Here is a 24,780-nt window from a genome sequence, read left to right as displayed (position 1 = left end):
TGAGGAATGCCCTCACAGCTAAATTTCTGGGGGCTGCATGCTGGCAGCAGGTAAGGCCAATGCAAAAAGTCAGTGCGGACCACCCAACACACAAAAACTCCCTCTCTCACACGTGTGGGTGTGTATGAATACAACAACTACCCACACCTATTTTCAAACATAACATCCCCCATATATGCATTTTCTCTCCCCGGCCCACCACACACACAAAGGCATTTTTCAGGCCAGATTGCTGTGCAAGACAGGGTAAGGAGGGAAGCTGAGAAGAAGCCTCATGGGCTGTACTTGGTCCATAGGCTGGAGGCTTCCCGAATCCCACCCCTGGAGTGGCTGATTTCCATTTTGTCAATCCGAAACATTCAGTCCACTTTTAGGCCATGGATAACAAGTAGATTATGAGCAGCTTTAAAATGTAGCTGCCACATTTTCTTCAGCTTTGAGACTTACCTTATCCAGGTAGCTTCTATTTATTTGTGGTTATGTAGTTAGTTTTTTAAATATATGATTCAGTGACTCTTATCTGCTTATTGACAGTAATAGAAGAGTGTTGTTGGTTGGGGTGTGTGTGTGTGTGTGTGTGAGAGAGAGAGAGAGAGAGAGAGATGAGGTTGCCACATATGAGAGGGAAGATATTTTTTACAGAACAATATACCGGTACTTCCTGGTCTGAGTTGTCAGACAGCAATGTTATCAGTTGCTGGAATTCTACTACACTGCATAACTCAAATGGCATCAACACTTTAAATTATGAGCCCACAGTCAAGTTGGGTAAGAGGAGGCACAACTTTTGGAGTTTTCCATGACAGTTCTGCACTACGCAACATCTGATGAGGTTAAATCCAGTGCGCACAGAATTAATAAAAAAAATTCCTATCTACAATTGACATCCTTCCTACCAAATACAAGATCAGACTGCAGAAGCTGATGTTATTAGCCACAACCACAAACAAGCATGTTTTAAATATAATGCATCTTCTCAAAAACATTTGCAGCCAATTTCCCACTTAATTCTAGAAAGGAAAACAGATGTTAATCTATTGGAATATTTAAATTATTTCATGAGTTGAGTCTTGACCTGAGTCCCCTATAAGAGGAGACAAATAGACAGAGTCTGAGGGGCATAGGCTGGGCTTCCAACCTGAGATATAAAAGCTTGGAGCCAATTGGTCGCCACAATATTTTTTTAAAGATTACAAAGCAAAGGAAGACAAGATGGGGAATCTAGCTGAAGATGGAATAAATGCTGTGCACAAAAGACAAATTATTTGAAAACACAAAGGTGATAAAGTGGAAAAGCAATCTAGAGAGAGATGTGACTGCAGTTTTGTTCTAGCAAAAGTAAAAACCAAACCTCTTTTACTCAAAGTAGAGAGGGTAGCTTGCCAAAACCTGAATCTTTATAAATTTGTGAACAATTTAGCATAGAGAATTTATTTGGATCTTTTTCCAATTTGTGGTATTTGGGGGGGGGGGTTTAACCAGCCACAGCAAAACAGGTCATACAGAGAGCACAGTGGGACTGAAATTTAAGCATGTATAGTACAGTAACATGGGACGCGGGTGGCGCTGTGGGTTAAACCACAGAGCCTAGGGCTTGCTGATCAGAAGGTTGGCGGTTCGAATCCCCATAACGGGGTGAGCTCCCGTTGCTCGGTCCCTGCTCCTGCCCACCTAGCCTTTCAAAAGCACGTCAAAGTGCAAGTAGATAAATAGGTACCGCTCAGGCGGGAAGGTAAACGGCGTTTCCGTGCGCTGCTCTGATTCACCAGAATCGGCTTAGTCATGCTGGCCACATGACCCGGAAGCTGTACGCCGGCTCCCTCAACCAATAATGTGAGATGAGTGCCCCAACCCCAGAGTCGGACACGACTGGACCTAATGGTCAGGGGTCCCTTTACCTTTACAGTACAGTAACACCCAGTGCAGTTCACGGCTGAGTAAGGATTTGAACTGTAGTCTCCCAGGTCCTAGCCCTACTACCACTCTAACCACTACAAAACACTGGCTCTGAACCTTTTTCTTTCAGCTTGCAAAGTCATAGCTTCTGTGATAGGTGGAGCCACCAGTGAGGGACATTCTGCCCACTCATGCCCACATAATTAGATTAATTTCAATGTTCCTTTTTTATTTCTGTAAAGGAAAACACTTCTCTGTAAATGGCGCAGGAACACTCATGCAAATCAGGGGGGTGCTCTAGCATTTCTCAAAACAATTCCAGCATTATGATATCCTTTAAGAGTCATGGTGACCAGAAATGCACACAGTATTCCAAGTGCAGGTACACCATAGACCTGTATTACGCCATTATATTTCCAGTTCTGTTTTCTATCCTTTTCCTAATGACCCCTAAAATATAATGCCCCCTTTTTAATGCTGCCACAACCTGGGTAAACATTTTATCTGAGCTATCCGCTAAGACCCTAAGATCTTGGTTCTTGGTCAGTCACCACCAGCTCAAACCTCACTGATATGTTAGGATATCTTCCCCCCCCCATCACTTTACACTTGTTAACACTGAATCAGATTTATCATTTTAATGTTCATTCACCCAGTCTGGAGTGATCCTTTCGGAGCACCTCACAGCCTCTTTTAGTTAAAAACTATTCTCCTTTTTGTCATAATTTCCAGTATGCTCTCCCCACCTCCATGCTCAACCTGCATTCCTGGGGGGGGGGGGGGATGATGATGCAGAAGAATCAAATAAAGGGGGCAAACCTTCATTCTTCCAAGTCAGCCAACAAAAATATGATTATGAGAAGAAATGAAAGGCAAAGCAAAGCAAGAAGAGAGGCACTGCTTTACTGCTAGGGCCATTTCACTTTTGAGAAGCAAGATCACCATTAGAAACCTTTTAAATAATCAGTCAGCCCAAGAAAAACACATTTAACCATTTGCAGCTTAGCTTGTGTTTGTTTGCAAACCACAAGGTGCTTTGTGCTTCCTGGCCCCACAAGAGAAAAGCATATTCAACTGTGTGAAAGAGCTTCTTCTGTTTGCTTGCTTATGCAAATCGTACAACAATGGAAAGGCTCCCTCAACATATCAAAAGGCTTCCTGAAATAGGGAAGGTCTGGATAACTCAACCTGGTTACTAGGTGGCGCTCCTGAGTTACAAAAAACAAAAACTGGCAACCAGTTAATTTCGGACGCTGTGCCAACCCATTAGAAATTTTTAGGCCAAAGTTGAACGGCTACCTAATAGGGATGCTCCAAAAGTGAATTTCCTTACTGACAGGTGTTTGGACTATATGACCTTCGGGGTCACTTTCAACTCAATGATTCTATCAGGGAGGGAAATCGAAGTTGACCTGTAGATCAAGTCTGAAGGTCACCACAAGCTTGTACAAACTTATTTCCCCATATTTTTCCAGACTGACCAAAACTTTACAATGTGCTGGAAACAATCAGAGGAATAGTTAGAACTGTCTCAGCAATGAACTTCTAGAAAAAGCCCTCTTTGGGAACAGAGGGAGTGGTTACACAGGAAATTCTAGTACCTATAGTGTGACATACATTGGCTACATTCAGATGCATTGTAAAACCATGCCTCTTTCCCCCTCCATAATGAGCTCTGTAGCTTTTGCTTCAGATTAACCACAGCATGCTACATTGTCCAAACCCTAAACAATGTTTAATCTTAACTATGGTTCATGAAAACAAGCCATTTTAACAAATGATAGCTTGAAGTTGGCTTGTCTCCACTAAGAATTTAAGGTTAACTACTGTACTATTTGCAACATAGCAAGCTGTGGCTAATTTATAATGAACTCTCAGATCATGAAAGTTTCTAACCTCCTCCTTGTAGCCACGCTGGAGAAGGAGTGTGTGATCCTTGGAAAAGACTGGGCTTGTCCTTAAGATGCTAAACTATGGTTGCAGAGAGTAACTCAGAGAGGAACACATGCTCTCAATAATTCATAATCCCTACACTTCCAGCTGTTATTCTCTATGCACCGAGGTGCCAACTGGGTGGGGCAACAGAAAAACTGTCAGTGGCACTGAAATACCAGGGACAGCTTGGGGTGCAGGGTGGGAGCAAGGACCATGCTACAAGTTTGTACAAGGTCCAGAGGCATTATGCTTAGACACTGACTGCGGGAATGGTCTGGAAGCTGAGAGCAGTGAAGCACTTATGCTGGGAAAATAATGATAGATCTTCCATGCAGATAATATAGCAAAGCACAGCCAACTTAGCATATCAGTGCCCCTAAGAGAGCAGCATGCCATGAAAGTAATCCATCAGCTCCTGATGTCTTATTTTTCACTGCATCAGCACCTAATCAGATCAACAGACAATCTACAGTGCCACATGATGCTTGCTTACTTACTTATCAAATTATTGCTCTGAGTACCTTTTATTTCAGATAATGCTTCTTTAGCAATCTTTCCCCATCTGTTGCATCTGAACACAATAAGCAATTATTGCTATATGAACATTTGTTTTATATTATTATTATTATTATTATTATTATTACTATTATTATATTCCTTTCTCTAGTATGAACACTGCTGCTGGTTTACTGGGTGCCAGAGCTAACTATGATCTCAAAGTTTGCTTTAAATTCTCTCTAGTTCTCCCTACATTCAGGTGATTAAAATTTTAACACCATGAGTGTACAAAGATTTTCCCATTTTTAAGTTTTGAAAGTCAAGGCTACTAGATGATTTCCAATGATCCCCTCATACATGAAATCTTATTGCCCCAGTAGTTTGTAAGGTCATACCCATTATGTGTCTGCTTCAAACCTTATTTTGTTAACTTGCATTCCCAAGAAAAAGCTTTTAACTGAGTTTAGAAATTAAGAACCAAGGCAGCATTCCCTTTTCTAATCCCCATCCCCGAGAACAAATATAAATGTAAGTCACAATCTTCCTCAATTCACACCCACTTGCCCTAAATCTTGTATCTTCTCCTTGTGGCAAGTGTTAGAAATTAGCCAGGTGCCAGGCACATTTTGCTACTGCTGTGGGTCCAATATTGTCTAGGTGGAGTTTTCTGGAGGCCAAGTTTAAAAACCTCTCCATTAGTTCATAGTAAATACTATTTCCATTTCCACTGTGTGTTTCTCCTTCTTGCATACTGGGGCAAGTGAACTGTTGTAAGAGCAAGCTACAGTCAAGAAATGTAGCTGAGATCATAGAATCACAGAATTGTATCATTAGAAGGGATCCCAGGGGTCATCTGGTCCAACACCAAATATTCCATTGTGGCAACTGTAACCTAGATTTAAGGTGCCAGTTGGCACTGAGCTTTTATATCATTGTTCCTAAAACTGCAGGTGGCCTTTGCCCGCATGGTTTGATTTCAAACGACCTGAGCAAAAGCAGGAGGGCTTGCAAGTACCACTGACAAGCTGTTCAATGCCTGATCACCTGAACCTTCACCCAGGTGCTCTGACTTCAAACCATATGAGCTAAAGAAAACACTATGCCCGATTTCATGGTGAAATCAGGTGCTTGACAAAAGAGCAATCCCAGCCACCTGCCAAAATGCCTATGGATGCTGGGGGAGACCAGTTCCAAACACTGGAACTAGTTATCAATATAGTTTAGAAACAACGTGAAACTACTATGCTGGGAGGGGGATTAAGATAGCATGTAAATTTGTACTTGACAATGCCCACCAGCAAAGAGGAGCATTACAAAAGCAGGAGGATTCCACCAAGGCAGAGGAGGGAAGGCAAACTGCTACCAGCAGCGCATGGAAACCCACAAAATTAAGCATTCTGATTTGAGGAACTGATGACTTTAGAACCCAGAAGGGCCCAATTAAGTGATTTGTTTTTATTTTAAAAAATACACAGAAACAAAACTACTCCCACGCCTTCTTGCTCTGGTCAGCATAAGATCCACCACTCCTCCCAGACACCATAATAATAATAATAATAATAATTTATTATTTATACCCCGCCCATCTGGCCGGGTCTCCCCAGCCACTCTGGGCGGCCTCCAACAAATATCAAAATACAATACAGAGTCACAAATTAAAAACTTCCCTAAACAGGGCTGCCCTTAGGTGTTTTCTGAATGTCAGGTAGTTGTTTATTCCCTTGACTTCTGACGGGAGGGCGTTCCACAGGGCGGGCGCCACTACCGAGAAGGCCCTCTGCCTGGTTCCCTGTAGTTTTGCTTCTCGCAGTGAGGGGACCGCCAGAAGGCCCTCGGCACTGGATCTCAGTGTCCGGGCTGAATGATGGGGGTGGAGACGCTCCTTCAGGTATACAGGACCGAGGCCGTTTAGGGCTTTAAAGGTCAACACCAACACTTTGAATTGTGCTCGGAAACGTACTGGGAGCCAATGCAGATCTCTCAGGACCGGTGTTATGTGGTCCCGGCGGCCACTCCCAGTCACCAGTCTAGCTGCCGCATTCTGGATTAATTGCAGTTTCCGGGTCACCTTCAAAGGTAGCCCCACGTAGAGCGCATTGCAGTAGTCCAAGTTTGGATTGCTGTTTATGAACTGAAACTACAATCCTGAATTCTGAATCTATTAAAATTTGCCATGATCATTCAGTCAGAAATCTCCAGATGCTATCAGTTTATGGTTTAAAATGTCTCACTCACAAATCCCCCACTGACAGGCATTTATTCAGAATGAGCATTTTACTTTACCCATTGTATTGTCTTCTTCCTGACCCACCCTCAGCTGAGGAAGCATACAGTACATGCTAGCACAAACAACACAGGCCATTTCTTCCAAGAGCCTAATCCAGACTACAATTCACAGAAAAACTCACAGATGCTTCACCAAAAAGGTATATATGCTCCTGTATTGTAACAGTGTCAAAACAGATAACAAAAAAATTGATGCAGCAGAATCCAGATAAAGGGGGCAAACCTTTATTCTTCCAAGCAAGCCAGCAAAAATAATATTACTGTATGAGTTTTCCCACACATGGCTTCTCCATTTTGGTGCTATTTATGTTAAATATATCATGACATGGTGTAGTATGTTGTGTGCTGTTGTTCACCTGAGGTTTTTTTTTACCTAATTTTAAAACATGCTATGGAACAGATGATTGTTATTGTATGTAAAACCACAGAATTCAAATAGGATTTACTTTCTTTTTCCCATGACTGTAAGCACAGGCAATTCTTGCATATCTTGTCTTCTTCAAATTCTTCCATTCTTCTTCTGTACCAAGTTTTTTTTTTTAAAAGCCATTTATGTTTGGGAATATACTAAATAAAGTAATATAGTAGGAATCATCATTTTAATCCATGCAATTTTACAATTCTCTAAAACTTCTTAAATAAGAAAAACTCAGCACCAAAAGCTATTGATCGTACAGAGAATCACTTTTTCAATAATGCATTTTGTATAAATGTATATATGAATTTCACATGCTTTTGTTTTTCATTTACTATGATACCTGACATTTATTATGTCGGGAACCAGTGTTGTGTCCATGTGTTTCAATTGTGAAATCTAGCTAGCCTGTAGCAAGAAGCAAAGTCCTGCGGTACCCTGTTGTTCCAAAATTGTGGATTACCGATTATGAGTAGTTCATGTATGTTTATGCCACAATACATTTGTCCTCAAGGTGCCACAATACATAGGATAAAATGGCACAAATGGAGGGAGAACCCAACAGCCCATGGAGTAGGTTGGGCTCAGAGTGCGAGAAACCTAAATTGCTCAGTGAAGTTCACAGCTTAATAGGAGTTGAACACTATGCTGCCACGCTGGCTCTCAATATACCCAGAATATACGAACAATCGAACATGAGTACTGTTTTAAAAAACTGTTTTAAAAAGATACCACGTAGCTAGCAAACATTTCAGAGCAGTGTCAAATGCCAAAATATAAGATCTTTAATAAGACAGGTGTTAAGACTAGGACTAACATCTACAACAATAATAGCAATAAATATGCAACTATATTGCTGCTCCTTTACAATTTGAAGGTAAGTAAGTTGCCACACATACACTCAAAAGAAAGAAACAAACAAACAAAAACCCACAAAACTTGTTACAATACCACCCAATGAAGGCACTGTTGGCACCTGAGTTTTCATTCATTTGTTTTTCTGGAATACAGAAATGTGAAAGGCTTTCTTTAATAAAATCAAAGTGATGGGAATCAAGATGCTTGGATTAATTTCTGGTACTTATTTTATCCATTTGTTACATTAAAAAGTTTTCCTTTGGATTACACTTGAGCAAACTCCTACTAACTGCAAACACTAGCTGACAAAACCCACAATCATGACAGAGTTTATTTCATGTAATCCACTGCAATTTGTTTGAGTAGGCAGTGCCTAAAGAAGAGCTTCAGGCTTGTAACACTCTGCCAGCCGAGTGCAGATTTGTTCTAAAAGTAGCAGATGTCTCATGGAATATATATAATATGGAAAACATTCTGATTTAGTTTTTCCTCATTTTTTTATTGGCATGGGAGCTCGCATGTTAGATAAAATCTCAGTTCAAAGATGAATTATTTTTAGACATTGAAATCAAACTTTCTCAACAACTCCCATTACGAACTCTTCCATTTAAGAATCTTAAACCATATCTATTGAACTCAATAACAAATCCATTGATAGAACCCTGCTCACAGGGTTTAGTCACACCGTTTTTTAAGCTAGGGAAACAAAATTAAACACAGTCCAACCAACTGGATATTTTGCATGCTTACTTAAATAGCCAAGTTTCCCAAAACAAACATTGGAACAGAGTGCTAATCCTTTGCCACTTCTGTTTTTACTACATAGTGTACCTAAGCCATTTTCATTTGTACCCAAACATTTTACCTCTTAAGATGCTTTTTATACTGTACTGGGCTAATGTATATCAGCCCTCAGTCATGAAGGTTTGATAGCAAGAACTCCAGAGCCTTTCAAGATCTATGGTGTCCTGGGCCTTTGAGAATCCCATTGTTGTATTGAAGGACTGGTACACTTCAGTATCTGAACAAGTGTGCATGCACACGAAAGCTCATACCAAGAACAAACTCAGTTGGTCTCTAAGGTGCTACTGGAAAGAATTTTCTATTTTGTTGGTACACTTCAGTACAATCTATTTTAATGCTCTCTTTGTGGGGCAATCAAGACACTCCAGAAGCTGCAGCCAGGACAAAATGTGCAACTTTTATTTATTAAGAGGGGCTGGCCAAAACATATTAAACCCAATAAGCACTAGATTCAAGATGTCTGTTATCACCTTTAAAGTCCTAAATGGCCTGTGCCTATCATTATCAGTTGGTGTGAGAGCCTCTCTATCAGAGACAACATACACACTTAAAAGTAGCAATAACAGCAAAACACAAAAGAACAGATCCATCAGCTGTAGCTCACCAGTCACAAAGAACTGAAGGCTCTTTTTTTAAAAAAAGTCTTTACTCTTGAGCAGAAGACTAGCTGGGAAGTGAGTAAGTTGCTCTGTTCAAGCAGAAATTCCAGAGTTATGGATACAGCCACTAAAAACGCCCTTTCCAATCTGAGTCAACAATGCTTTTAGAAAACGTACAAGGATCTGTTGTTAATAGCCAGGCAGTCTGATTTGGGAGGAAGAGGTCATTCAAGGACTCAGGTCCCAAACTGCATTGTTGCCTTTACGGTTACTCAGTTGCAAACATTTGTATCCAGAGGGAATCCAATTTTTACACCAATGGAATGAGTCATTAATATGGAATCCTGTTTATTACACTGGTGTTAGAAAAAATGCTGTCTGCTCTCTCTTTCCAGAGTTTAATACTGGTATGAAAATAATCAAGAGAAAAGCCACAAGGAACACAAACAAGGTTCACTGAAGCTCCTCTACCCTCTTTACTGAAACTATTACTCCATAGTACTGTGTTAGTAAAAAGGTCCCTTCGAAATTATGTCTTTAACACTGATTGTCTTGCAAGTCATAAGCTAGTTAAAGTAGTTTGACTGTGAAAACATTCTAATAAATGTACAACTCCAAGCCACTACAGTGTCATTACAGAGACACAAATAACACCAACTAAAGATTGCAATCCTGTGAAGGAAAAGTACAATTTACAAAATATTAGTAACACAACAAATTATGCTAGTATAAATATGCTTACTTTTTTTAACTATCCAATGCATTTACCATACAAAATTGTTTGGGGCACCACTCTTCAGGATACTGTAGCTAAAACATGACCTCATTAAGTTTGAGCAGCAAGAAGATATAGCAGGTGAGTGATTTGCACAGACATAAACAATAGGTTTTAGCTACCAAAGGACCTATGCAAGAATGCCTCTAATTAAGCCAAAAGGGACAAACTGCATTATACTGTTATATAACTTTGTTATTTATAAGGTAATTTTTTAGCTTGTCGTTCATCATATTGTCCCATAACAGGTTACAATACTGTACAAGTACAATAAAACCAATTCAACACAATCTATAAAAGGAGATTAAAGTACAGCATAATTAAAAACACCCTGGGGCCCACAACTTGAGCTGCTCACTTGGTACAGTGTTGAAGAACTATCATCCAGTCACTAATACTGGCTTCTGCAGCAAGGTGCTCAAGAGAGTGGTGGTAGCACAACTACAAACATACCTGGAAACAAATTATCCCCACCCCAAGATTTTTATTAAAGTTTTCACTATACAGTGGAATAGTATCTAGAACAAATTGAATCAAAAGACAAGAGAATGAGAAAAGAGGAGGGGGGAAAGAACAGAGCAGTGTTTGAAATCAGCCAGGTGCCAGGTAGATTTTGCACATGGCCACTGACCACCTGTAACCAAGTGAAGATGCCTGGCCACCAAGATGGTGCCTGACATCTCCACCATCTGGAGGTGCATGTCTGGGGATCATTGGATCTTGACTGTTTTCACACACTAATACCACATCCTGCAGAATTATATCAGTTATCTATTATCTGCACAACCTGTAGCCCGAGCAGCAGCAGTGATATTTACAGTTAATTGTTGTAGCTTGTCTTCACTTATCTCACCCCACAGCCCTTCTCACAATTGTGAAGAATATTCTTACTTTATCAGTCCCAAGATGAGGCCGGAAAACTAATTTGAAGGGGCATGTCTGGAGTTGTTCAGCAACCACCTGCTCAATCACCTTGCCCAGGAATGGAAGATTTGAGGCTGGGCGATAACTGGCAATAATGGCCAGGTCTAAAGAGGTGTTTTTTTAAAAAAGAAAAGAAAAAGAAAGAAATGGTTTAATCACTGCTTCTTTAAGCATGTGGGGGGGGGGCTCACAGAGGAAAGTATTCACCACCCTACGGACATGGCCCATTGCCCAGCCCGGCTCATTTTTCTAAGTCAGAATGGGCAAGGATCAAGGTGGTCAGTTTCACTTGTACCATATTCTCAGTGGTAACAGGTTGAAATTGATTCCATACAACTGGACCAGACAGAGCTCTGTGTCCCTGCTCCCTGTTACCACGTAGGAGTCTCTCTCTTTCCGAATAATATGAGTGATTTTACAGTATCTGCAAAAAAAACTTTGCAAAATCGCTACTGGAGATCTTGGAGTCTTTATTGGACTCCAATGGCAAAGGTGGTTTTGTTAGACTACAAACCACCTGAAAGAGTCTCCTGCTGCTGTTTTCTGTAGATGCAATAGCTGTTGCTATTGCCACTTGGTAGGCTCAATGTTGAGCTCTAACTCGTGTTTGATCCGAGTCACAGTGAGTTTTCTGCCACCGGCGCTCTAGCCATCTCTGCAATTCTTTCATCACCCTCAGTTCTGAGGAAAAACATGGGGCCATCTGGGCTCCATGCAATCGGAGAGGGTGCTTTGGAGCCATACAGTCGATAGCCCTGGTTAGCTCCAGCGGGCCACCAGGGAATCAGCTGAAAGGCCAACAACATGGGATCAGACATCCCCTACCACTCTCTGGAAGCCATCTGGATACATTAACGTGGCAGGGGTGGACCATTCAAATTGTTCCCACTTCCCTGTGGAGGGGAAGGGTCATGGATAAGTCTAATTCCACTAGAAAGTGATCTGACCGTGGCACATTTTTTGTTTCACTGGAACTTAGTGTCAGATCACCCATATCCATAGAGGTAAACACCAGATCTAAGGTTTGGGTTGGGCCAAACTTATTCAGGGACAGCCCCATGGAGGCCATGCTTTCCATGAAGTCCCAAACAGCCCCTTGTAAGGTTGTGTTGGCAAGGATTTTGGGGCAGGGAATCCTTGGCGCAGCGGAGAGATTGGTAAACAATAGGAATCCTGTACTGCCCCTATTGCCCAACTTTCATGTGACAGTCCTTCAGATAGTTGAAGATGGCTATCATATCACCTCTCAGTCTCCTTTTTTCCAGGCTAAGCATATCAACTCCCATAACCATTCCTCATGAGATTTCGTTTTCAGACCCTTTATCATCTTGCTTGGGAAAAGGGAAAAGGCATAAGTGATCATTAGTTAATGGTCATGCAGAACAATAGCACAGTGAACAACCATATTAAATTCACTGCACTACACTTCAAGCAAGCTAAGTTTCTGCCAGACACCTATACACCATGCCATGAAATAAAAGAGTACAGACCTGAACACTGCTAAACTGACAGCTACCAATTTGATAGTCATCACTTTAAGAAAATATTTTCATGTACTGTTCAGAAGTGCTATTAATTCAAATTCTTAATAACTAAAGCAGAAGAAATAGCTTATTGCTTTTGACAAGAGGACCTGAAGATGTTCCCACTTAGAAGACTAAAGCTTAACCTATTAAAATACACAACAATTTATTTAACGTAATTTGTATATACCACTACACCGCATTGGCTCTCTACACAGATCATAGTGAAACTCATACAGGATACATCTGTGATGTCATAAAGTCTAGTAATATGAGCAATCTACTAGAAAACAATTGCAGGAAAATGCATGAGCTATAGGGAGTCAATTAACTCAGTTAAATACAACTACTGTATCTTCCAGGACGCGGGTGGCGATGTGGTCTAAACCACAGAGCCTAAGGCTTGATGATCAGAAGGTCGGCGGTTCAAATCCCTGCAATGGGATGAGCTCCCGTTGTTTGCTCCCAGCTCCTGCCCACCTAGCAGTTCGAAAGCACATCAAGTGCAAGTAAATAAATAGGTACTGCTCCGGCGGGAAGGTAAACGGTGTTTCCATGCGCTGCTCTGGTTCGCCAAAAGCGGTTTAGTCATGCTGGCCACATGACCCAGAAGCTATCTGCGGACAAATGCCGGCTCCCTCAGCCTATAGAGCGAGATGAGCGCTGCAACCCCAGAGTTGTCCGCGACTGGACCTAATGGTCAGGGGTACCTTTACCTTTACTGTATCTTCCAGCTGCACCTAACCATTACTGCTCAATATGTTTGTTTTCCTTATATTTTGTCTTTCTTCCAATGTGTTAAAGGCAGTGCAAAAAATCCCACCCGACCCCACCACACATTTTTATTCTTACAACCATCCTTTGAGAGAGGTTTAAGGCTAGTAAGACAGTGTGGCTGTCTAAGGCAGTGTTTTTCAACCTTTTTTGGGCAAAGGCACACTTGTTTCATGAAAAAAATCACGAGGCACACCACCATTAGAAAATGTTAAAAAAATTAACTCCATGCCTATATTGACTATATATAAAGTAATTCTTTTGAATTTTTCAATTTTTCCCACGGCACACCAGGCAACATCTCGCGGCACACTAGTGTGCCGCGGAACAGTGGTTGAAAAACACTGGTCTAAGGTTACCCAAGGAGTTTTCAACAGTAAGCCTCCCAGTTTTGTAGCTGCTATTGACTACATCCTTGGGATGCAATATTTCTGACAATTAAGACCATTCAAGTTCTAAAGGGGTCAGTAATAGATGCATGAACCTGCAGACTTAACTTGCACTTAAGCAGACACATTCTGTACAATCCTTAGCACATCCTCCTATACCATGACCTAAGAGGATTGCCAATAAAGTCCGTTTATACAAATTATGCAACTTTTGCATATGATCTTAGTTTAGGGTTGCCATACTTCAAACAGTGAAAATCCGGACAGAAAACGACACTGTGAGGCATATGGCAACTGTAGTTTGCATTGTTGACCTGCATTTATAGTATACCAGCTAAAGTGAGCAATGTATTTCTCATGCACTTCCAGTCCTTACACAGCAGTTGGAAGCTAAGCTTACATATCTCCATATTGCAAATAGGGGTGGAGATGTGGGGGATGTAGTTAACTATAGGAGTTGTCCCCAAAACATCTACTGAGCCAACACTTAAGGTGAAATGTATACAAGTATTGGTTCTTAACTCATTTAGAGGGGTGTTGATAGAAAGGAGTGAAAGACAGTCCATGTGGAAAAACGCTGCAGATTAGGGCTACAGGTTCCAACTGATTTAAAATCTTGAATAATTTTAAGTGGCCCCAAGTTAAATTGGGCAGAAGTTTTCAGAAGGTGTTAAGTACTTACAAAAATCACAAAGGGCAGGTGCCATCTTAGAAGACGCATCCCCCCTTCCTCTCACCCAAGAGAGAATGCATCTGAGATTATGCTTGTGGCACATGGGTGCATCATCTAAAAGACAAAGCAAGAATGCTGTTTTCTTCAGAGCCACTGTTTTAGTTGTATATGCAAAGTCAGATTGTCAATAACACAATTTTTTATCAATTTTGATACATTTCAATAGCACTATACAGTAGACGCTTGGGTTGTGAAAGTGATCCGTGCGGGAGACACGTTCGCAACCCACAGCGCCACTTCTGCGCACGTGCGGGTTGCAATTCGGCGTTTCTGCGCATGCACGAGGCGCGGTTTAGCGCTACTGCGCATGTGCCGAAACCTGGAAGTAACCCGTTCCAGTACTTCCAGGTTCGGCGTGAGCGCAACCTGAAAAAACGTAACCCACACCGTTCACAACCTGAGGTATGACTGTACTAGGAATTCTAGTGTAGCTTTGGAGATTTCACCCCCCCAAAAAAAAAAAAATCCTGCCACAACAAGAATATACAGTCATAAAGACAGATTTGAAAGTATTTAAGTGCTAGTAATTTGATTGGAAAAATATGTGCTATTTTTCCAGATGTTGAATTATTCATCCAAATGCCATGTCATATTTTTATGTGGTTGGATTAGGGTTGATCACCTCCTTGGGTAACTTCACACAATCATATTTATTTAGAGTATTTCTAACCTACTCTTCATTAATATAATCACAGAACCTGTTACGTAAAAGAAAACTTTAAAACCTTGATATTTTAACACATTTAACCACCTCCCAACGACTGTACTTGTACATATCAAGATTGGTTAGGTATTTTTTAATGTAAAAAAATGTCCTGTTTTGTGATCTATGGTGCTGCCATGGAGGCGTTCAAACAAACTATTAATTCTTGCTTCTTTTATAAAAAGTTATATAATCAAGGGACACCAGCTTAAAGATGTATTGTGGTTATCTGTTGGAAAGAGACAATGGTGTCCTGTGTTTTACTACAGGCTTGCAAATAACCACTTGCCTGGTTGCCTGAGGCAAGTATAAATGACTTCTAGATACATTATCAAGTCTCTTCTTTGAAGCTTCTCTCCAGCATGCAACTTGTCAATGCAAGGGGTATTTTGTGTATGGGTCAATCTATGACATGCACAAATGGCTGCCTGCTACTTCTCACAGCACAAGCATCCAAATGCAGTCTGGGATGCCGTGGTTGCCTCTGTTCCATTCACTATGTAAGTGAGACCTCGTAATCGTCCTATTTTCAGCATAATTATCTGCACAAATTTAGTAGGCATGGGCTTATCTTGCTCTTCTGTTTACCTTTTTTCTGCATGACTTGAGGCAGTCATTTGGAATTCATTTGAACTGTTAATTCCTGTCCTGTATATTAAACTGTTTAAGATTAACTATCAAGTGGAGAGCTGCAACAATACTTTACTGGACATCCAATAGGAGTGGCTCCTATTCAGAGCTCCAGCCAAACCAGGAGCCGTGTAGCACTGTTTAGGGCTTGCACTGGGAGAGGAGGACCTCCTTTTCTCTCTCCCTGCCCACCCCCATGCTGTAAAGTACTGAAGAGTTCGGTTTGGGAGCTGGTTGTCAATCTGTGTTTTATTACTGTATCTCATCTGGAGCTCTGAGGAAAGGAAAATCTGTTTTCTGAGTCTCTCCCTCCTGAAACCTCCCCAAATAATACAGGGAGGGAAGTTTAATCTTAAAATGTGCAGCTCACTTCCTTCATTCTGAGGCAGTTGCTAAAGTCTGGAACATTTGGTTCAAAATGCATGAATCTGCAGAAGAGCAATATCACCCAGCTTCAAATCCAAAGAATTAGGTTTTTTGCACATTTTTTTCCCTGACAGAAAATACCATTTAGCTTCAATAGCACATTCCCTTATGGGAAACAATCGATGAAATTCACAAGGTATGTGCAAATAAGTAAATCCATTTTCATTTTGCAATTCTAGAAGCCCAGGTACTATCAAACTTATTTGGGCTACACCCACATGCTATTTAGTATGCAGTTTGCTTCTCCCATGCAAATGCATGCTTTTGTGTAGTGCTACTAGGACTCATTTGTTATCAGTAAAAATACAGCTGTGGCCACTAACACTAGAGAAGTTACAAGAAGCCATACAAGGTGTATATCTGATTTTTTTAATTGAAATTGGATTTTTAAAAATAAAATGCTTTTGGAGGAAAAATCTTTCTAAATATGCTTCTCTATTTAAATTACATTGCATGTATAGTCCAAAAGCTATTCATCCGGAAAAATGATGTTTTTTATTATTTAGCATGAGGCTTTATATGCAGTGTTTAAATTTTTGGGTAAATGAATTCCATTAATCCATTCACAATGTCATGCTCTTCAAGAGGTTTCTGTAAGATTATTTGGGGCAGTTTTTCTAACGAGAAGATATTATCACAGATGCTTGTTTTTGCAATTCTCAAAAGCATGAATTTGTGTCTGCAGAAATAACATGCCTTTTCTTTACAGGAAAAATGTTTTAAAATAAACATACAGAGTTGAGGGAAAAACCTTAATCCCATTGTTCCTTTGCAAATTATATACACAGAATCAACCCCTTACCTCTTAAATGCTAAATTCCAAGAGTTCCAATAGATTGTTTGGTGTGGAATAGATCTGCACAAGTAGCTAAGTGTGAAGCAGTAAAAATGAAAGTGCAACCTTGTGAGCAGAATACTCCACAAGTCTTGGGATCTTTGTGTAATAATTGTGCAAGTTAGTTGCATATCTGTGCAACTCAGACTTGAGGCAAATACTGAAGGCACTTCAGGCTGGCAACCTCTTACCAATCCCACTGGGTTCCAACAACTGCACTAACATTTAACTGTACAGAATAGGCACCTGAATGTAGAAGCAAATCCAAAGGGGGTGGTGGTGGTAGTAGAAATGGGATCTGTAAGTCGTTGGCGAGTCCTTGAAGTGCTTGCCAGTCAACTAATAAAGAGTTCACTGGTTCCAGGCCCTTCTTCCCAGGGCTCGGCTGACATTGTCCAAGCAATAAAGTCTCTACATGGAACTTCAGGCCTGCAGCAGGAATTCCCGAAGTTCTCTGCTCCAGTCCTTGGTTCCCCGTTTCCATCTTCTTTCTGCAAGCCTGTTCCAGCCTAGGCCTACCAACTGTATGTCTCCTCCCCCCCCCCAAAAAAAGGGAAGGCCAGACTCTCCAAAGACAGGGCTGCTGGGAGATATAGCCCCTATAGTTAACTTATCCCAGTAATTTCATAATTATCTGTCTATGTATTTCTAATAGTATAACCAACTAATTAATTGTTGATATAACTGTGAAATCTACTCTGAAAATTTATTATTCCAAAAATGAAACCTTATATCAGCAAGAATGAGTATTTCTGTTTTTTAAAAAAGTGATTTAAATCAAGTCTTACTGACTAGTGATTTAAATGGTGATTTAAATCAATTTGATTTAAATCAAATCTACCCTGGTACCAATTCATTCCATCCTTCTCCAGATCTGCCGTTAGTCAATGTATAATCATGCTTAACGTCCATTATTCCAAGTCACAAGAGCTCTCTCGCCTTTCCGTTATGGATGAGTGTGTTAATCCTACAGCTCATTGTTCCACAACAACAACATGAAGTACTATGAAATATTTTACATGTATTCTGCAACCGTGTGTATAAAACCACATCAAGGACAATTCATCATGACTCCTACCCACAACTGCACTACAGTGCCCGTTACTAGAGGCAAGGACACTGCAAAGTATCTGGACATTACTTCCAATAAGAAGTCTGGTCAGGCCTTCCACAGAGATTCCCATTAACCCACTCTTCTCCAGGGCCCAATCACACAGGTTCCGAGGATCATGCTGATAACTTGCATAAAGAGTTTATCATCAGTAAGCCAAAAACATGTTTTCATGGAGTGATGACCTGAATAGTAATTAGCTCTGGAGTGAGCACTTTCATTTTCTCACCTGCAGACTCCAGGATGAAGTTAGACAACTTGCTTTCAAATGTTGAGTAGCCATTAAAAATTCAGATTAGGAATCTATCAACTAACCTTTAGAAATGCTGAACTAGCCTATCCATCAAATCCAATACCGACATGGAACTACAACAGTTCCAGATTAGACAGTATGCATTTTAGCCAAACTAGGAAGTAAATCAATGTGAAACAAGTTGGTTAGAGCATCGTGCTGATAATATCAAGGTTACATGTTTGAACTCTACACAGCTGCATATTTCTGCATTGCAGAGGACTGGACTAGATGATGCTCAGGATCCCTTCCAGCTCTACAATCCTATTATTCTGAGTCATCTTTTTTCAGTAATTCAGAGTTCTTAATGAAATACACAATAGAATATATTGATTTGGCTACTATGTTACCACAGCCACCCAACAAACTGGACAACTGTTCCAAATGTAAACCCATGGATTCAATTCTCCATAACTGCCAAACCAAAACGGTAAACTCATCAGAAGAACAAATAATCAGCCAAAGCCATTTTAAACAGCCACATTTTAGCAGCCCTCTAAAACAAAACAGTGATGGGGCCAAACAGACCTTACTTGACAAAAAAAAAATCACACAGTGGATGCCACTACAAGATAGCCGTAGTCAAGGGGTTCTAAAACTGTGCTCTGAAAACTTCATTTAGGTATTCCACAATGTGACTGTGAATTTGTTTATTTCTTATATTGTGTTTCATTCATTACTATTTGAATTCCATAGAATTAGCCCTCATTACTGCCAGCTATGTTTCAGAGGAATGAAGGAACCAAGAGGAATGAAGGAACCAAGTGGGACCTCAGATAATGATTAGAGCATGAAGCTAGTGAAATTGCTAACTTGACTGAGATTACACTTGACTTAAAAATACTTTAAGTAGCATTCAACTATCTATTAGAGTAGACTCACTGAAATTAATGAACATGACTGCCTTAGGTCCGTTCATTTCAATGGCTCTACCCCAAGTAATGATTAGTTGAATACCACCCCTTTATAAAAGCAAGCTTTTAAGTAGGATGTCAATCTACACATTTTATTTATTTCTTATACTTGTTAGCTACTTTTCTCACAGAGTGACCCAAAGCAACTTACCAATTAAGAAGAACAAATCAAAATCTAAAAACACAGCTATAAAAATGCAGATCCCAACCCACAACAGGACCTTCAAATTAAAAGCCAAAAGCTCAGATAAAGAGAAGTCTTTGCCTAGGACCTAAAAATCAAGAAAGATGGCATCAAGCGTTCCACCCTGGGGAAAGCATTCCACAAGCGGGGAAGCCACCACTGAATTATCTGATAGCAGAGGCAGCAATGAAGACTCCATACTGTGCTTCTTCAGCTAGTATCTGCCAAAATCAGAGCCTGTGGGGCAACTGAAGTTACCAAGCAGGAACAATGCTAGTTTGGCAATGTAAAATTGAAACCTTGAGTAATTCACTATATGAAGGAATATAAAGACACCTTTCAAACTAGGTGTAATGACCGCATTGCAGAACTAAAATAGGTACACCAGCAGGCACAAGGTTCTTAGCAGTGGTATGCTTTTTCTGTTAGAACAATTGGCAGGAGTGCTTACTAAAGATAGTGGTAGCAGACCAAAACAGTCATGAAGCTCACAGGGTGACCATGGGCCAGTCACAGCCTCTTAACCTACCCCACAGGGTCGTTGTAAGGATTAAACGAAGAGGGGATGAACCATGTACTCAGAAAAAGGTGGGATATAAATGCAATAAATAAGCTCTTCTGCTTACCTGCTTAAGAAAAGCTGGAGGGGCCAGCCATATGAAGATGTCAGTTGCCAACATGGCATCCAGAGATCTCCACAGGGTCACAATTAGACCCGTGCCAGTTGCAAAATGCACCTGAGGGGAGTTTCTAGCACTGCTTCTCAATTAATCCCTACCCTATAGATATGTTAAGAGGCTGTTACTGGCCCAAGGCCACCCAGTGAGCTTCATGACTGTGTGTGGTTTTGAACCCTGATCTCCCAGGTCCTAGTCCAACACTCTAACCACTGCACCACACTGGCTTCATACAGTACTGCTATGGGGCCATATAAATTAAGTAGGTAAATAAAGATGAGGAAAGCAAAATGTCACTTAAAGAAGGATCTGAAATATTTTCCTTTAAGTTTGAATCTTTTTATTGTGGATTGTTTTAATGATTTCGTGATTTTATGTGTTGGAAGCCGCCCTGAGTGGCAGGGGCAGCCCAGCCAGATGGGCAGGGTATAAATAAAATGTTATTAATATTATTGTTGTTGTTGTTGTTATCATCATTGTGTTGTAAATGTTTTTATATTTTTTATTTAAAATATAAAATGGTATAGAAATTAAATGAATAATAATAGTACAGTGGTGCCTCGCAAGACGAAATTAATTCGTTCTGCGAGTGCTGTCGTCTAGCGAAAATTTCGTCTTGCGAAGCACGGACGGGTGAAGAGTGGTTTGACGGGGGGGGGAATCGCGAAAATTTTTCGTCTTGCGAGTCGCACCCATAGGGAAATTCGTCTAGCGAGGCATTAGTCTTGCGAGGTACCACTGTAATAATAAATTTCATTGTAAAAAAAAAAAAGACTCCTAGACAATCCAACGTGGCAACTACAACCTTGGTTTAAGGTGTCATTTGGCACAAATTAGTTTATATATCCGAGTTTCTAACACTGGGACAAATACTTTAGGAACATCTCTCCCTATACTAGTGTCCCCATGTTTACAAGGGAGGCCCTTCTTGTCCTGTGGCTGGTTGAGGCCACCACTCTGTTTGGATCTCTGCTGTGGGGTGACCGGTCTGTGACCATTACCTTGGCAAAAACACCTGATCCCTTATAGTCTGTTAATGGTCTCCCAATGTTCAGAGGCTTGTAGCTCCCATTGCAGGCCCAGTCCTCTGGAACTCCTCCCTACTGCGAAAGGCGGGCTTCCTCCCAGCTGTATTTCAGGTTTTTGACAAATGCCGGTACTTTCCCATTTCAGCAGTTTCCACATTCCCTGACCACTGGCTATGCGGCTGAGGCTGCTGGAGTCCAATAACAGCTGACAGGCTACAGGTTAGGCAACCCTGCCCTAAAAGAAGTAGGGAAGGTGAAAGAAAGGTCTTAAGGAAAGAGTAGCATACAAAGTCAGAATAAAGCAGGATCTTGTAAACCTTTTAATTAAAGTGACTATGTGTGGATTGTTTGGACAAGAGTGTTCAAAACAGCACACCGGCATAGGAGAATTGAAGATATTAAATATCATCAAAGAAAACTTACATTGCCTCTGAAAATGCAAGCCTATATACAGCCAATACATCTTTAAAAGCCATTTTGTTCTGAACCATGCTGGGAACCAATTGGTTGAACTGTAGTATATAAATCATTTGCCCTACACCTCCACATTTCAATACAGAACAATCTTTGATGTGATTAGGAGACAGATTATTAAGTGTTATTTTATTACAGTGACAGATCACTTAAAAGGAAGAGTCCGTTTCAGTAAAAGCATTGGCCAGTTTTAGTAAGTTTGTTTTACAACAGTGCATTTACAGTACTAAAGCAACCATCTGGCATCACACCCGGAACCAAGTCCACCCACATTAGCACTTTCATTCCTTCTTGCTGTATAAATTCATGAGAGAGACAGTACAGTACTAACAAGCCAAGTCCTCTTGTTCAATTTCATGCACTTAACTAATGAACACTAAGTTAAGAGCTAGACAAATGTTTCCTTATTCCAGTAAGGGATTTGTTGAGTTCTTTATAAGAACAGTCGTAGTCAATCCCATTTATTTGGTGTTTCACAGGAAATAGTAATATTTGTGCATTTCATGTTCTATACAAAAAAAAAGTAAGAACTGTAATTAAACACACTTCTACACTCAGCTTTAAGCAGTAGATACTCCAAACCAGTGAAGTTTAAAGCCTTACGGAATGTGCATCAGGGCAACTACTTCAAGTCAAGTAAAACATGCAAGCTTTCCCCTTCTTTCAAATCCTTTTCTATTTACCTCAAGAACAATAGAACCCTTTCAGCCAGAAGAGCCATTCCTCTTTCCCATGCCTCCCCATCCGGGATGAGGAAACCGCTTCCTAAAGCCCACTTCCTCTTCCATGCCTCAGACCTGAAACAACTTTCAACAGCCCCTTGGTCTTTCGCAATATCCTGTAGACACCTCCCTATATTTCAGGAAACCTCTTATTTGTCACTTGCATCAGAATTTTTGTGCTCTGAAGCCATCAGCTCAACCAGAGCTTAGCCAGAATGCTTCTACCCTGAAGCGAATAGAACAAAAATGAAATGTAGGAGCACGATAACATTTCCAGTTGGGTTAACCAAAAAGCCCTTCCTTGCCAAATCAATACGTTCCATATTAAACATTTGCGACAACCTTTATAAGCAGCTACATTGTTTTCAGAATTACAGCTAACCGTCATCCGGCAGAGTGAAGTAAAAATGAAGGAGCTGTAAGGATCCATTTGGATAAATATGGTCATAGGCCGTTATCTATGCACACAGAGATAAGCCTACCAATAAATGGCTGCAAGGATAAAAGAATGAGGATGCTGCTGGAGATTTGGGGGGGGGGGGGAGAGAGAGAGAGAGATGATGTTGGCAAGAGGACTGGCTCCAAGGTTTTGCAGCAGAATACAAAAAGAGGAACCGGGAACTGAAATTACGATACAATGCCAACTGCAACCCCAAGATGCTACTGTGTTGTATATGCACAGAGAGCACTTTACCTGGAGCAGGATCGCTTCACAGAAATGGGGAGAAGGAGAGAGGAGATAAGGAATCTCCCCTCTGGCTTCTTACATTTCTATTTGTGGAAGCGGCGGGCAGGGTGTATGGAGGGAGAGAGGGGGAGAGAGAGAGAGGAAGGGTGGGATCGCAAGCACAATGGCAGCAGCCCCTCACATGCCATGGGCATCTCGGAAGCCTCCCCGCCACATGCAGCAGAGGCAGCACCCCTACAGAAAAGCCGAGGGAGGCCATTCACGGGAGGGAAGTGGGGGGGAAGGATGCAGCCCCGCAGGCTCCTTCCAGCTCCCTTCTCCCCACACGGACCCGGTGGCGCGATATGATTTGGGGGGGGGGGGGGGAGAGAAACCGACAGGCCAGGATGCACCTACATGTAGGGAGGGGGGGAAGGGGGAGGTCAACAGCATCGCCTGACAAGGCGCCCCGCCCTCTCCTCGCCCCACCGAAGAAGAAGAAGGAAAAAAAGGCGCCCCACCAGAGACGGAATCCAATACGCACAACACCCCTCCTCTCCTTCTCCCCACCCCAAAAACCCAGCATACCATGAAGTCGGTGGCGAAGTTATCCTCCCCATTGTGGTCGGTGTCCTTCATGGCCTGGACTCGCTGGATGAATTTCCTCAGGATCTCCTCTTGCTCCATCCTCCGCCTCCGCCTCCCCCCCTTCCCTCCGCAAAGCGGGAGAGACCCAGCCTGAGGAGACGCCCCGCCAACCGGCTTTCTCGTTGCTGCTGCTGCTGCTGCTGCTTCCGCCGCCGCCGCCCTGGCCCTCCTTGCCCCAACCGCCTCCCCACACCGACCCCCGAGCACAACAACTTCCCCGCGGCGGCTCAGCTCAGCCCGGCCGCCCGACCCATTCTCCTCCTCCTCCTCCTCCCTCACGGCCCCTCCCTCGCTAACGCAGCTGCCGCGGCCGCCAACACCGAACGCCGGACGGCGGCGACGCGACTCGCCCTCCGCGGCGCAGGCGCAGCGACACCCACTCCCTCCCCTCCCCTCCGCTCCCTCCCACGTGTTGATCCGCCACGCCCGAGCTCTCTGCCCCCGCCATTGGCTTCCCTTATCAGAAGCCCAGCTAGCGATTGGCCTCGCTGCCCGTCAATCCCTGCCGCTTCCTCCTCCTACCTCGGGAGAAACTTCCTTTCCCCCCACCCCCACCCCCACCCCCACCCCTAGAATTCCCTAGCGGGTAAGGTCTTCCTTGCGCTTGATAAATAGGACTCTGGGATGTACCAATGCGTTTGCGGGGGGGGAGGGAGGGAAGGGGGGAAAGGTCGCCTGTGGTTTCGCTAAAAGAGACCGCGGGAAGGCAGTGCTTCGTTTTCGCTCCCGGGAGGATGCAGGCATCTCTGATTTGCTAGCAGAGAAAGTACCTGCCAATATATGGCATGTTTAGCGATCTTATTTAGAGCCCCCCTAAACACGTTTGCGTATACCTAATAAGTAAGTCTTGGCTTCAATAGGACTTACTCTGCTTTGGGCGCTCCCTGAATGTGACCCCTCGGTTTACAGTGTGTTCGAGCCCAGGTTCCGACGTCTCGCTCTTTGGAAAAACAAAGTTCACAGGCCTGCTGCCATAATGCGTGCAGCTAATGGTTCTAATGAAAGCACAATGATAGATTTGGCCATGCAATAGGAGAAGGCGCAGCGCGTGGGTTTTATT

At 42.1% G+C, this 24,780-nt stretch overlaps 1 protein-coding gene across 4 annotated transcripts in view; it reads right to left on the bottom strand.

Annotated features, from left to right (window-relative positions):
• Positions 1–23,874, bottom strand: part of PTPN12 (protein tyrosine phosphatase non-receptor type 12) — a 57,226-nt gene extending 33,352 nt beyond the window's left edge. For 2 of the 4 annotated variants that reach the window (XM_033163388.1, XM_033163390.1), the window contains exon 1: positions 23,661–23,874. In XM_033163388.1, the coding sequence (XP_033019279.1) occupies positions 23,661–23,759 (99 nt within the window). In that variant the 5' untranslated portion in view covers positions 23,760–23,874. Of the gene's footprint in view, positions 1–14,358; positions 14,464–23,660 lie in introns of all 4 variants that reach the window. The other 2 variants (XM_033163389.1, XM_033163387.1) reach the window with 2 other exon arrangements.
• Between the last annotated feature and the right edge of the window lie 906 nt (positions 23,875–24,780).

This window comes from Lacerta agilis, chromosome 10, assembly GCF_009819535.1.
Source record: "Lacerta agilis isolate rLacAgi1 chromosome 10, rLacAgi1.pri, whole genome shotgun sequence".
Taxonomy (NCBI): Eukaryota; Metazoa; Chordata; class Lepidosauria; order Squamata; family Lacertidae; genus Lacerta; species Lacerta agilis.
The sequence above is the reverse complement of the archived record's forward strand: the minus strand, read 5'-3'. Positions and strand labels throughout refer to the sequence as shown.